The sequence below is a fragment of the Accipiter gentilis genome, chromosome 14 (assembly GCF_929443795.1).
Source record: "Accipiter gentilis chromosome 14, bAccGen1.1, whole genome shotgun sequence".
NCBI classification, from domain to species: Eukaryota; Metazoa; Chordata; class Aves; order Accipitriformes; family Accipitridae; genus Astur; species Astur gentilis.
Genome location: NC_064893.1, coordinates 10,166,506 through 10,180,267, shown reverse-complemented (window position 1 = coordinate 10,180,267; position 13,762 = coordinate 10,166,506). Strand labels below are relative to the sequence as shown.

Genomic DNA, 13,762 nt, shown 5'->3' with positions numbered 1-13,762 from the left:
CTGGGCTGCTGCCATGAAGGGAGACATTGGGGGGCTGAGGCTGCTCCCATGGCTGAGCCGCCTCTTCACTCTTGGGTATCTGGGGACATGTTTGTATCTCTTTCTGGTCACTGTGCCCAGGTCGCTGTTGGCCTGTGTGCCACCAGCTCTCCCCTCTGTGGGACAGAGTCATCTCTCCATCTTTGGTCACCCTGAGGACTGGGATGGCAGTGGGGCACGTGGGGTCCAGCCACCTCCCAGGCAGAGATCTCTGGTACAGCTGTCGGCAAAGAGCAGCCAGCAAACAGCTCCTGATCCACCTCATTTCTTGCTCCTCCTGGACATGGCCTGTTTCTCCTCTTTCCCACTTGGTGCTCCCACTGGACTACCTCCCCTGGCATCCACCTGGCCCTGTGGAGAGGGGGCCAGTGCCAGATTCCTTGGGTTTTCTAACCCACATGTGTAAACGCTGGATTTTAGCCCACAGCTTAAAGTGCTTCTGTCCCAAACACGATGACAAAAATCTCATTAACTTCAAAGAAAGTTAGCCTGGTCCTAATGGGAAACTCTGTTTTCCTAAGAATTCAGTGTTTGTGGGTTGCCTTGTAAAGTTAGCCCTCGAGTTGCAGTCCCATTAGGACATAGGTGCATTCTTGTTACTCATCTAGTCCATGATTTTACTGTTTGTCAGTGAAGGGTCTGTCCACTTGTCATCTGATTGTGCAAATCCACCTTCTACGTAAGTCGGGATTTAAGTTTCGCTGTTTTTCAGGGTCTGACTATGTGCAGAGGGAGTTGTAGTCTTTTTTTTTTTTTTTTTTTTCCATGGGAACTTCCCTTCTCTAAACACCTCCCCTTGGCAGTGGACCTGGTGACACCTCAGAGCAAGACACTGATAAAAAGGCAAGCCCATCTTCCTTCTCCACATTCAGAAGGAAGTGGCAAAGGCTATTCAGGAGCTTAGAAGCTGCTGGCATTGCAGGCATCTCGGGTTGAAACACTGACAAGAACCATGAGTGGTAACGCTGGTGAGTTTTTAATGCTCAATATGATAGCCTATATTGGATGTGCAGTTTGGCAGGTGTCCTACAGCTCCAGCAGAGGTGGGGGGTTTCCTCACCCCTCTGACTGCTGTGGGTCACACCTTGGGGAAAGGTCTTTCAGTGCCACTGTGGCTCATGGGGGATAGGTTTGCTTTGGCTACGCAAATTCTGATTTTGATGGACCAGCTGAAAAATGCAACTCACTTTTCATCAACCTTTAGACATTGGGCTCTATTGGTGATAATGGGAAAGAAATGCGGCTTTTCTAAACTTGTTCCGTGTCAAGGTGAAAGGAATTTCTTTCTTTCAGGCTACTTGATCATGTAGATTATTGCTCTTTATTGATGGCTGATGCCATCTGACAGAGGTTTCAAAATAATTGAAAAGGGGATTTATTTGGACATGAGGTCCATCCCATGGCCGTCCTGCCTGCTTTATTGTCAGAAGATCCTGCACCTACCCAGAAAGGTGCCCGAGTCGCTCCTGTAGCCACTGCTGAACCACCACTGCTGGCTGTGCTCTTGGGGCCAGCCCAACCCCAGGATGCCCCAAACCCCTGGGCTTTGGGGTGTAGCTGAGCAGCGGGGTGTGCGGGCTGGGTGCTGCCTGCCACAGAGCCAGGAGCAGGTCTCCACAGCCGTTGGGAGGGGAAGGACGTCCTGACACCACTCCGAGCCCCTCCATTTCACACCTCTGTACTCTGAGTATGGATGAGCTGAAGTTTTCCAGGAGGTCTTGGGCAGCAGCAGCTTTGGGATGTGATCTCACGTCTCTGGGATGTGAGGGAGTGTGTGCCTGGAGGTTGGGCAAGGATGGGGAGTAAATGCAGATGTCCAAATTCTGCTCTCTCTTCCAAAACTACAGTTTTCATCCTACTTCCCTGCTTTCCTTCTGAGCAGCCCTTATTCCCGCTGATGCCAGGCATGCTATAAACACTCTGCTCCATATTTATATACTTTTTAAACCCCATCACCTCATCCTCTTGGAAAAAAGGCCCTAGATCCTTACTAGTGGAAAGCCTTCATGTCCCCATTTTTGTTCTGGGTGATCGCTGTGCTCTCGAAGCTCTGAGCCTCTCCCCAGGCAGGTAGCAATGCAATGGGGCCAGTAGGTTAGTGTAGGAAGGAGCCCTATAAGTGATAAATCATGGAACTAGGAGATAAAAATAAAAATTCTGCCTCGACGTTTCTTCTAAAAAAAGGAGAAAGAAAAAAAAATCTGACAGAGTTCGGAGTCTGGCCAGCCCCGGGAGCGAGCGCAGCCAGGGCTGCCTCTTGCAGCTTGAGCCTCCATCCCATAAGCAGGTGCATTCTTGGCATGCTCAGCTCTGCTATAAATCATTAATTTCCATGCTGGCAAAGCGGTTACCTGCAGGCAGCCCAGCCCTGTGCCGCAGGCAGGAAGCAGAGCAGGAAGCCGAAAGTGGCATGCAGGGGCTGCCCGGGAAGGGCGGGCTGCGGCCAAGCCCCCTCGGATGCGGTGATGGCCGCACCCCTACCTCGCTCCACGGCATTTCTTGGCACGGGACACCGCACCAGCCCGATTGCGGGGAATCACAGGTGTGTTTGCACAGGAACAAGTGCAGCGCGATTGATGGGCAGCGCTGTGTGGGGACAGGTCTTTGGCCCTATGCTCTGCACTGTCAGGGCATATTCCAGATGATGTTCAGAAACAGGGGTTGGTAATGCAGTCCCTAAGTTCGGAAATGCTGGGAGGATGGATTCCCCAGGGCCCTTTCCTACAGCCATCCTATGCGTTCAGTTCCCACATCCCTCCCTAGCCCTCTCCCATCACCAGGTCTGTTTTCTGGTAGCTTCTCAGCCCAGCACCAGGGTTTCCATAAGGAACAAGGTTGACCAGCTTTGGTGACTGGAGATTTGTTTATGCTGGGGAAGACCCATTTCCCCTTCCTCCTCAAGAGGGTTAAGCAACTTCATCTGATTTTTTTTTAACTTATATACACACACCTTCCCCCCTCTGTTGTGCAAAACATCAGCCTGAGATTGGCATCTGGCAAGGAGCAAGCAAACAAAAAGCACTTGAAAATAAAATCAGTTAATGAAAGGTGATGGTCAATTTCAAGTCTATTTGCTATACCACTGATATGTAATTAAGATAAATATGTTTTACATAGTTAGTAAGAAGAAATACAGGGAGGTGGTCATCTGGTGGGGATCCATGGACTGTCCGTTCACTTTACTCAAGGCTGCAGTTGCTGCCGGGTGCAGGTCACAGTGAGAAGCATGCCAGCCTGCCTGGGATCCGGCCCTGCCTGTGACGTCTCTCATGATGCTGATGATCTCAGCAGATTTCAACCCCTTTGATGTTAGGGATGGCTCTTGTTGATAGTCAAGTTAGCACAGTTGGCTGATACAAGGCAGGTTAGACACTTCCAGATACAGCTCAGCCATGTTCTGGCATGCTCCGGCTTTCCCTGTCATACCTGGGCAGCCTCCCAAAGCCTGATGCAGTGATGCTGTGTATTATATAGTATATATATTACACATATTATATTTTATATATTTTAATGTATTATTGTATGTTAGTATATATTATTATATTACATAATATGATACTATACTATATTTTATTTTATTTATATATATGAACTGTTTTACCATCCATTAGTTGTGGTGGTCCTCAATGTGATTCCTTGTGCTAGAACACTGGACACTGAGATGTTTTGATGACTCACAGGGCTCCATTAAGAAGAAGAAAACCGTCTTTGCTGAGCAATTTACCATCGATCTCCCCCCTTTTTTTTTTCTTTCTCCCTTTCTGCTAACGGCTTTCCAGGGACCGATCTGAAGGTCACTGAGATTGACTTTCTCAAGAGCCAGAACTCCGGCCTGCACCACACGGATGCATACAACATCAAGAACCTGGTGGTGCGGCGCGGGCAGGCCTTTCAGCTCCAGCTCAGCTTCAACAGGGAGCTGAAGTATGCTGACAAGCTGGTGCTTCATTTCAGCATCGGTAAGCAGGTCCCCGCTCTGTGGCCGTCAGGCAAAGTGGGAGAGCCCCAGCAGCCTCCGGCTGCCTGTTCCTGCTGCCAGGCACCGCGCAGTTGGTGCAGATCTGTGTGACCCTCCCACATCTTGTGTTGGGTTTGTTTCCAGGCGAAAAGCCAATGAAAGTCAGGGGGACCCTGATGTCACTGAACCCGAGGCATGAGAAGGATGTCAGTGGGTGGCAAATCTCCATCGTCAAGAACAGAGGCAAAGAGGTAGAGCTGCTGGGCAGCATTCCTGCATGGAGGGCAGCAATGCCAAGCCCATCGGGAGCTACAGAGCAAATCCTCATACCCCTGACCTACTTTCCCTTAGCCCTATAATTTTAGGTGGGCAGCAGCCTTGCCCTATTTAATTCATTGCTCCCCCACCATGCATGCAGAATGAGCCCCATACTGCTGCCTTCCCCTCTCTCCCTGCGCGGACCCCCGTGGCCACCAGCTTTGGCACTCATGCTGGTCCTGCGGTGCTGTGCTTGTGCCGTGCCTGTGCCGTGCCTGTGGAGGGTCCGTCATGCCGTCTCTCCTTGTCACGTCCCTAGTGCCTGCTGTCTGTCACCAGCTCACCCAGCGCCCCGGTGGGAAAATACACCCTGAACGTGAAGACTGGGACTAACATTTACAAGCCTGAAAACGATGCTGTCTACCTTTTGTTCAACCCTTGGTGCGAAGGTGAGTGGTCCTGCAACCGAGGGTCATAATTACTGCTGCCAAGAATTATCCCTGGGGAAGCTTCTCCTCTCGTTTTTCCTCCCACATACATTGCTTTTTCTCCATAAAACACCGCAAGCAGCATCCTCACGGAGCCAGCAGAAACCTGGGCAATAGCAATGAGCCAGCTCCTTGCTGGGGAGTCCCCAGTGCTGGGTTAAGGGACATCTCTCTGCCACCTCTGTTTGCACCTGTGTCACCCCTCTGTTTCCCTGGGCCAGCACAAAGGTTGACTGAGAGGACCAAGTTGGCTTAAAATCCAGATAAAAAAATACCTAGACAAGAAAAGGTTCGTTGTTGGTTGGCATCAGTCCCCCAGTTCTCTCTGCTGTCTGCCTAGTCTACTAAAGTATTTTTTTCAGAAAGAAGTGTTTTGCTAAAATGAAAAAATGGTCATATAGCAATAGTCCTTCAGGGGTAAAATAAAGAGTAGTCTTATAGAAAATTCTCCCACTATAGGAGAAAAGTGAGTGCTGCACAGTGGTCATTTGGTGTAATTGTTACAGAGTATCAGCTCCCCCAGCTTAGCTTTCCAAGGAAAATTTGGTATAGTGTGTGTGCAAACCAACTAACATGAGGTTTTTTTGCTCCAGGCGATGTCGTCTTCCTGGCCGATGAAGCGCAGAGAAAGGAGTATGTGCTCAACGATACAGGCTGCATCTATGTTGGGTCTGCATACAGCATACACAGTAGACCCTGGAATTTTGGGCAGGTAAAACGCAGCTGTCATGTTGGTGTTATTACCCTTATTCGCTCTTTCTCCCTTAGGCATTCATTTCAATGAATCAGACCTATAAACTGTTTAAGCCCATGAGTAGCTCAAAGCACTTGAATAATCCTGCCAGCTTCACTGGGAGGGTTCACCTGCTCAGAGTAATCTGCATGCTTAAGCGTTTTCCCCAGCCACAGCTGGAGAACGGTGTTTAATGGCACATTTATAGTCAGATCACGAGACCCCTGGCAAACAACGTGGAAACTGTGGACAGAGCATTTCTGGTTGAAAAAATTCCGAGAAGGAGTCCTCCCTACTCTCACGCAACACAGTAGCTGTTGGTAACCAGCTCGTGAGCCGTGGAGAGGCCTGACGGGGAGGAAAAATATTCTGATTATTTACCTGTTGCATCGTGATTGGGAAAAAATAGGGGAAAAGCACTGGCAGAGGTTGTCATTGTTCAAGTGGTGCCTTCACCGACTGTGAGGTGAACTGTTGGGTGCAGGACACCATCAGCCCGTCCTCTCAGGAAGGGTGTTCCTCCACGCTGCCTGTGAGATAACTCCAGTGGAGTGGAATGACAAACTGGCTTGGCCTAGAGGTAAGAGGTGGATGCCAGAACAGGTTTATTTGCACCCTGTAGAAAGCACACAGGCACCCAAACAGAGAATCCTGCACCCTATCCAGACAGACTTCCCCACCAAAAAATGTTGGAATCTGTTTTTTTTTTCTTTTTGTTTTATAAGTCTGTGATTTCAAGCTGCAGGATACAGCTAGCCCAGCAAAAGTGCTTGCGCTGATGCCTTTTCCACAAAGGGGCCCAATTTCCCATAGGGCTGTTCCTATCCTAATATTTATTCTGCTGTTAAGCAATAAGAATTGATATTGATATTCTGCCAAGCTTCGTTGGATTGGATGTTTGACATCTCTGTGAATTGGACCTCAGGGACCTTTATCAGAAATTGCTAATTAGGAATCTTTTGCTGTAATAATCTGCATTTATGTACCTTTTTATTTTTTCCCCAGGGTTCATTTTGTACCTCTGTCAATAGACTGAGTATCTGTACTGCACTTAAATTTTCATTACTCTTGTGAGTAATTTGCAGAGTTGCAGGGAGATGACATCAGTGACTTAGGTCTACTCACAGAAGTAAAGTTTGCTGGGTCAGGTTCCAGCTGTCTTTGCAAGACATGTGAGATGGGCTTTTGTCTTCCAAGGTGGGGTTTCATTTAAGACCTTCCTTGGAGAGGACAGCTTTGTGAAGCCCTGTAGGCTTGAAAATTCAATATCATAAAGGAATTTTAGAAGTTAGGACTAGTCAGACAGTTTCCTCCAAGTACTTAGACAGACTTTGTAGTGACTGAGCAAATTCTGGTTTAGAGCGGTGTATAAAAATGTCTCCACTTTCTCTCCTAAACAGTTTGAGGAACTCATCTTGGACACCTGCATGTATCTGCTGGACAAAAGCAAACCCAAGCTGAGCAATAGAAAGGATCCTGTGTTTGTGTCCAGAGCCATGTCTGCTTTGGTACGGCTCTCTCATGCAAGTGCTTTGTCCCTCCAGCTTTCCTTCCTCCTTCTTACTTGCTCTTCTTTCCCTGGGGCCTTGAACACCATTTCAGGATGCATCTGAAATGCGTTTCTTTGGGAAACCACAAGGAAAGAGCCAGAGGCATTTTTGGGTGGAGGGAAGAAGCTAGCAAAATACAGCATCTCCCCATCTCCAGAGCTTGCTGCTTTCCTGGTGGTTGTCCTTCCCCAACAGCTGCACTGGCAGTGCCAGCACAAGGCTTGTGTTTTGGGGGCCAACTGCTCTCTGTGGTGGGACCCTCCTTGGAGCCATGGGGTTTAAAATACAAGATGCAGAGTACATTTTGGCTGTCCCAAGCAGCAGTGCCACCTCCCTCTAGATATCCAGGTGGAGGGTTTCCATGCAGGAGGGTCCCCAGCCAGCACCAGCAGCCTTGCTGGGTGCCATAGGGCTGTGGAGCACCTGGGGAGCCACAGGGTGGGCAGAGACCCCGGGGTTTAAGCCTCATTCAGCCTCATCCCCATACTTTTCTCCTTTACATGTGTTTGTGGCCACAGGTTAATAGCAATGATGACAGTGGTGTCCTGCTTGGGAACTGGTCAGGGAATTACAACAGCGGGACCTCCCCTATGGATTGGATCGGTAGTGTCGCAATTTTGCAGCAGTATTACAAAACGAAGAAGCCGGTCTGTTACGGTCAATGTTGGGTCTTCGCAGGAGTCCTCACTACAGGTAAACACTGAACTATCTCCCTTCTCTGATATCCTAATTACTGTGCTAGTAAGCCAAATTACCGTGCCTCTGAGTGCTGTAGGTGGCAGGGTCTGTCATTGAAGGAGAGGCTAAGGGAGCCAGGACTGCTCAGCCTGGAGAAGTGAAGGCTCAGAGGGTCTTACCCATGTGTAAAATACCTGACGGGAAGGAGTGGGGCAACAGAGCCAGGCTCTTCTCAGTGATGCCTAGTGACAGGACCAGAGGTGATGGGCACAACCTGAAACATGAGAGGTTCTGTCTGAACATTGGGGAAAAAAGCTTTTTTCACTGTGAGGGTGACAGAGCACTGGCACAGGTTGCTCAGAGAGGTTGTGGAGTCTCCCTCCTTGGAGATAATCAAAAGCTGTCTGGACACAGTTTTGGGCACCTGCTGTAGAGGACCCTGGGTGGGCAGAGGGGTTGGATGACATGATCCCCAGAGGCACCTACCAACCTGAGTGATTTTGTGACCCTGTGTTTTGTCTGTGTGTGCCACAGTCATGCGCTGCTTGGGGATCCCATCCCGCTGCGTGAGTAACTTCAACTCGGCACATGATACGGAGGAGAACCTGAGAGTTGACATTTACCTGAATGAATTTGGAGAAAAGCTGAACAGGATGTCCTTTGACTCCATCTGGTATTGCCAAAGGCGGCTAACACTTCCTAACCCCCGTGCCACCCCACAGCACCACGTTTCCCAGTCCCAGCAATTCCTTTGAGAATTTCCCTACTGCTTTGGGTTTGCTGCCCGGGAGAGAGAGAAAGCCTGGGGTTTCACAGGGTTACATGCAAATCCCCATTAAACCTGCCCTTACTTAAGGATTAAGGGAGGAGATCGCGACTGTTCTGGCTGTAACAGCTCACTCCTTTTCTTTCAACCCAAATGCATGCAGGAACTTCCATGTGTGGAACGATGTCTGGATGAAGCGGAAAGACCTGCCAGAGGGGTTTGATGGCTGGCAGGCAATCGATTCAACCCCTCAGGAACAAAGTCAAGGTAGGATTTGCCTAGAAAGGCTCTTCTGCAACTGCCGAGGGAGGCAGGGACATTTCATAGGAAAACCACGCTCCCCAGTCAGCAAAGCACATACTCCCCATGCACAGCTTCACACACTTGGGCAGTGACATCCTAAAGCCAGAGATCTCAGTCCTGCAGTCTTAGCCCAGGATAGGAGGAATGGTGTTTCCTGGCAGGCAGAAAACCAACCCTGTAAGACACTGTGGGGACATGAATGTCATTGCAGAGGTTAGAGTGCACAGCTGGAAATCAGAGCTAATTTCTCTTTCTACCATCCTCTGATTTCTTTGGTGAAGTTGAGCACTCAAAGCAGTCTGTAGCAAGAAGTGCCACAGCTTTCCCCAGTAAAGATGCTTTCTGTAGAGCTTTCCTCAGGAAGTCATGAGTCTGTTCATTGGTAAATGAGAGGAGTGAATGTCAAAATTGGTGACTACCCTCCCTGCACAGACGCAGGGAATTCAGAGGCGGGAAAGAAAACATTAATCCTCAAGGCTGTGCAGAAAGTGGGGTATTGCAAGGAGATCAAACACAGGTGGCTGGACTTGGTTGACTCCATTTACCGAGCCACGATTTCCAAACCTTAAAATTATTTAAGTGAGGGAAAACACATAAAAGCTCTTACCAGACCTTGGTCATCTATAAAAAAGCCCAAACAGCTGTGGGATAAGTGGGGGCTTTTGGAGTTCATCACTGAGTTGGAGGAATATTTACTACTAAAAGTCAACTACCATGGCCACAGATTCCTGCTTGGGTGGGTCCAAGGGTGGAACAAAAATTGGAGGGTCTGCTCATACTTGAAAAAGCAAATGGTGTTGAATGCGCTTTCTAGGTATTTTCCAGTGTGGTCCATGCCCACTGAAGGCTATCCGAGAAGGGGATGTGTATTTGCCCTTCGACAGCAAGTTTGTGTATGCGGAAGTGAATGCTGACAAAGTCTACTGGGTCGTAAAGAAGGTGAATGGCAAGGATAAGTACACCAGGATTAGCACGGAGACCCAAGGCATCGGCATGAACATAAGCACAAAAGCCGTGGGGCAGGACAAGCGGGAAGACATCACTGCGCAGTACAAGTTCCCTGAAGGTGACTGCCCCTATCCTCTAAAGTCGTACCAAAGAGGAGACCCCTGGCCATGTAGGTCACGCCACAACGCGTGTTTTCTCCAGGAGAAAACCGCAGGAGTAGCTGCAGTGGCAAATCCTGTGTGAGGCCTGGAGAGCTGGGGAGGCAGTGCTGCACCTGGGCATCTTCATGCCCACAGTGACACCCATAGGCTGCTCTTTAGGGACAGGTGTGAGCAAGCTTGCAGGCAGTGAAAGAAACAGGCTGAGCGGCCAGACTAGTGGTCAGGCTCACCGTTGCTTCGTTTATTCATTCTTCTTTTGTCTTTCCATTCCCTAGATCATATTGGAAAGGAACAAACAAAAAACCCTCTGCATTAGGCTGTAAAATTTAAGAGCGTCCATCCTCTACAAGTGTCTCCTTCAGGAAATTCTTCCAGTCTAAAATGCTACAGTTAGATCTGGTGATAGTGTAAACCAAGGTCTCCTGAGCAGAGGCTGGAGGTGCCCTGTCATCCTCTCTGCTCAGCAGCAGAAGCGTAAATAAAGGGAAGGTGGTTCTGAGTGAAGAGACTGAGATAGAGCTATCACCCCTCTTTTTTCTTCATCCAGGCTCCAAAGAGGAAAGGAGGGCCATGCAGAAAGCTTCCTCCTTCATACACCCTTTGGGAATGACACCTCGTGCATCCTTCTCGTCATCTGGGCCCATGGATGAGGTGGCCTCTAAGCCTCAGGTCCTGCATGAGAAGGTCTCCAAGACTGGTCTCCAGCTTGAGATAACCAATAAAGCAGCTTTGTATCCTGGCAGTCCCCTTGAACTGGCTATCATGGTGAAGACCTCTGCTCCTGGGAGCTGGACCATCAATCTTGCTGGCTCCTGCCAGCTGCAGTCCTATACTGGGAAAGTTGAGGCCAGCCTTGGCTATGTCAAGGAGACCGTCAAGCTTGAAGGCAAATCTGGTAGGCAAGGAGAGCTTACTGTGTTCTATGGAGTATTTACTGTGGCAGTCTGGGGTTTCACTCCAGCTGGTTCCCAATAGCTCTGCTGTAGGTCACTGCCATAGCTCTGTGCAGCATGAAGACCAGAAATTGCCTGCCTGCTACCTAGCTCTCTTGTTACTGCGTGTGGGAGTCTCGGTTACAGACTGGGATGCCACCGAAGCAGGGACCAAAACGTGAAAGCCCTGTCCCTGCTGCAGCTTCAACAAGATGGTTAGAAATACATCAGTGTGGGCAGACAGACGTTTTCACAGTGTGAGCGAGGTGTGCTGGAGCATCTCCCTCCCATCTTCACTGAGTAAGCATCAAAGATGCCACGGCAGGCTTTGGGTGCATCTGTATGGGTCAGGTCCCTCATAGGATTTAGATGGCTGGAAATTTCAGCCTTTTTTTGTTCTTGTGTTTGCCACTCTAATGTTGATCAGCTGGTGGTGATGCTGGTGAGTGTTATTTTCTGAATTCTTCACCCAAGCAAATTTCAACCTCGTGGCTGCCTGCCTGGCTGATCCCAAGAGCTGTTTGCTGTTCATTGCATATTTTTGAGCGACCTGGGTTGCATTTCTGATCCCCAGTTCTGTGACTGAAATTTGCTAAACAAGAGACTAATGAGTGATGAATAATTAACAGCACTTGCTCATTCCAAGTGTGAGTCACTCTCACAAAAAAAAAAAAAAAAATCTTTGCTGCTGGTGATTGCTGAGTGTTTTCACGCATATACTGTGGCTGTCAAAATGTAGCAGGGTAGGACACAAGGTAGCTACATACATTTAGAGAGGACAGGCTTTTTTTTTTTATTTATTTTTTATTCCCAGAGGCCACGAAGCCTTGCAGCTAAAGCAACATTCAGGCTCCAGCACTGCTGATGCTGGGACTTTTCCGAGCCGCTGGAAGTTTGTCCAGGCAATTAAATATAAAATCTGAAGTGAAAGGAAAACTGCTAATTTTACAGAAAGCACTGCCTCAGAGAAACCCTAGGGGACACGGGCTTAAATGTACCCAACCTCACTCTCCTCTGCCTCCTCCTGAGTGCCGGGGCAGGGGGGGTCGAGGGCTGCCAAGATGCTGATGTAAACCTGAGCCAGCGCTCAGCTTGGTGGGGAGATGGTGTGGGCTCAGCCACCCTTCCCGTGGGCTGAGCGTGCCAGGTGCCACCCACCCAGCTGGAGCTTTCCCCCACGGGGACACGGCCCCAACGGGCCCCCTGGGTCTAGCCGAAAGCAGGATGGTCTCAGCAAATACATCTCATCCCACACCCTAGGACACCAGCCACCAGACCTGACTTTGCCACCCAATTCCTGGGCGTGTGATGAAGCACTGAGTTGTGTTTTCTCTCCTGCAGAGATGCAGGTCCCTCTGAAAATTGCGGCCGATGCATACATGAAGACGGTGGCCTCAGTGGAAGACGAAGTCCTCGTCCACGTCACTGCCGTTGCTGAGGTCCAGGGGACGGATGACAAACTCACCAAGGAGACGACGATGAGCTTCGAGTATCCCCCCATCACCGTCCAGGTGAGGCAGCTGCCAGCCCAGCTCCTCCAGGGTTAAAGCCCTGCTCACTGTAACACCATGGTGGTGGTAGCATTCCCAGGGGGATCGCCCTAACAGCTGCCTCCTCGGATGCACCGTCCTTGGCATTTCATTTGGCTATTTGAAGGTTGAAAGCAGCCATGAAATGAAGATTTTATTGCCCTGTCTAAAATGGGCAGGCAGGGGCTGCTGGAGGTTAAGGGGATGGAAGAGGAGAGAGTTTGTATGAGCCTGTTTCCGATCCCACAGCTCCCCCTCCTGAAGGAAAAAACGTGTTGAGAAACCAGAGAGAAGAGCTGGAAAACCAGCCGGCAAGGCAGAGCATGCAGTGCCACGGGAGGGTGGAAAGGATATGAGGGTGTTGTCCCCTGCCATGCTGGTGGTGAGGAGCAAACCTGCAGCAGCTCCAGCATCTTTATTACCCCTCTGATTCCTGGTATTTGGGTTTGTTTCTCTCTTTCCTCCTCTGCCAGATGCCAGAAACAGCCAAGCTAAACAAGGAGTTTACCTGTGCCTTCATCTTCAAGAACAAGCTGAACATACCCCTGGACAACTGCAAGCTGCTGGTGGAGGGCTTGGGCCTATTTAAGATGGCAACATTTGATGAGGGGTAAGGAGATGAGCCCAGTATGAAATAAGCCTGGCAGGACTCCACTTTTTTCTTTTTTTTTTTTATTTCCCTTGATAAAGCAGTTAGGGGATTTGGAGCAACAGGGCCCTTTGCAAGCTGTGTTCAAAACCACATGTTTGGGCGCATTCCACGCAACAGAAAGACCCACACAGAGGTTGGTGTGCTCAGGGTATTTGGGCACAACAGGGGCTCATGCCTGGCCAGCATGAACACAGCTGCTTCCTTCAGAGCCCAGTTTAGTGTTTCAGCAGTATGGGGAAGTCTGGGGAAGGTCCCCAGGATCACTGGGACCACCAGCCACCACCACCGTGCCAAGCCTTGCTTACTGAACGTTGGTCATGGGAGAAGGGAAACACACACCCTAAACACATGCAGCAGCTATTTCCTTAGGCAAAATGATTCGAAAGCAGCAAATAAGAACCATAACTCAGGCTGGGACTATTTGTTTTTTCTTTCTCCTTAGGGATGTAAAGCCTGGTAGGATCATTAAGTCTGAAATAATATGCACTCCAACAAGACTAGGAGAGAAGAAAATAGTAGCCAAGCTGACCTCAACCGAGGTCAAAGGGATCTCTGTGGAGAAGACCATCACCATCACTGCATAGGATCGGTGCCTCAGTGGGTGTAAACAGTGCCCTGCTGTAAACAGTAGCACTGCTGCGTGTCTCGGGCATTTCTTGCCTTGATTGCTGGATAGTACTCTTCAAGAGCAAGAACCCCATTAAGCTAAGGGAATTAAACTGACCTAAAGGACACAGTTGCGTTGATTGTCAGTTAATTGTGACTCA

General features: G+C 49.4%; 2 protein-coding genes across 2 annotated transcripts in view; one reads left to right on the top strand and one right to left on the bottom strand.

The window, feature by feature from the left end:
• The window catches only part of ZDHHC3 (zinc finger DHHC-type palmitoyltransferase 3), a 435,152-nt gene that overhangs the window by 384,147 nt on the left and 37,243 nt on the right, over window positions 1-13,762 (bottom strand). The window lies entirely within an intron of this gene.
• TGM4 (transglutaminase 4) overlaps window positions 1-13,762 on the top strand; it is a 22,758-nt gene extending 8,996 nt beyond the window's left edge. Inside the window, exons 2-15 of the mRNA XM_049817228.1 lie at window positions 843-1,007; window positions 3,819-3,998; window positions 4,142-4,248; window positions 4,575-4,704; window positions 5,337-5,455; window positions 6,877-6,984; window positions 7,545-7,719; window positions 8,239-8,377; window positions 8,634-8,737; window positions 9,588-9,839; window positions 10,430-10,777; window positions 12,156-12,325; window positions 12,817-12,953; window positions 13,438-13,762. Coding sequence (XP_049673185.1) covers window positions 992-1,007; window positions 3,819-3,998; window positions 4,142-4,248; window positions 4,575-4,704; window positions 5,337-5,455; window positions 6,877-6,984; window positions 7,545-7,719; window positions 8,239-8,377; window positions 8,634-8,737; window positions 9,588-9,839; window positions 10,430-10,777; window positions 12,156-12,325; window positions 12,817-12,953; window positions 13,438-13,579 — 2,127 coding nt within the window. The 5' untranslated portion in view covers window positions 843-991 and the 3' untranslated portion in view covers window positions 13,580-13,762. The remainder of the gene's footprint in view (window positions 1-842; window positions 1,008-3,818; window positions 3,999-4,141; window positions 4,249-4,574; window positions 4,705-5,336; window positions 5,456-6,876; window positions 6,985-7,544; window positions 7,720-8,238; window positions 8,378-8,633; window positions 8,738-9,587; window positions 9,840-10,429; window positions 10,778-12,155; window positions 12,326-12,816; window positions 12,954-13,437) is intronic.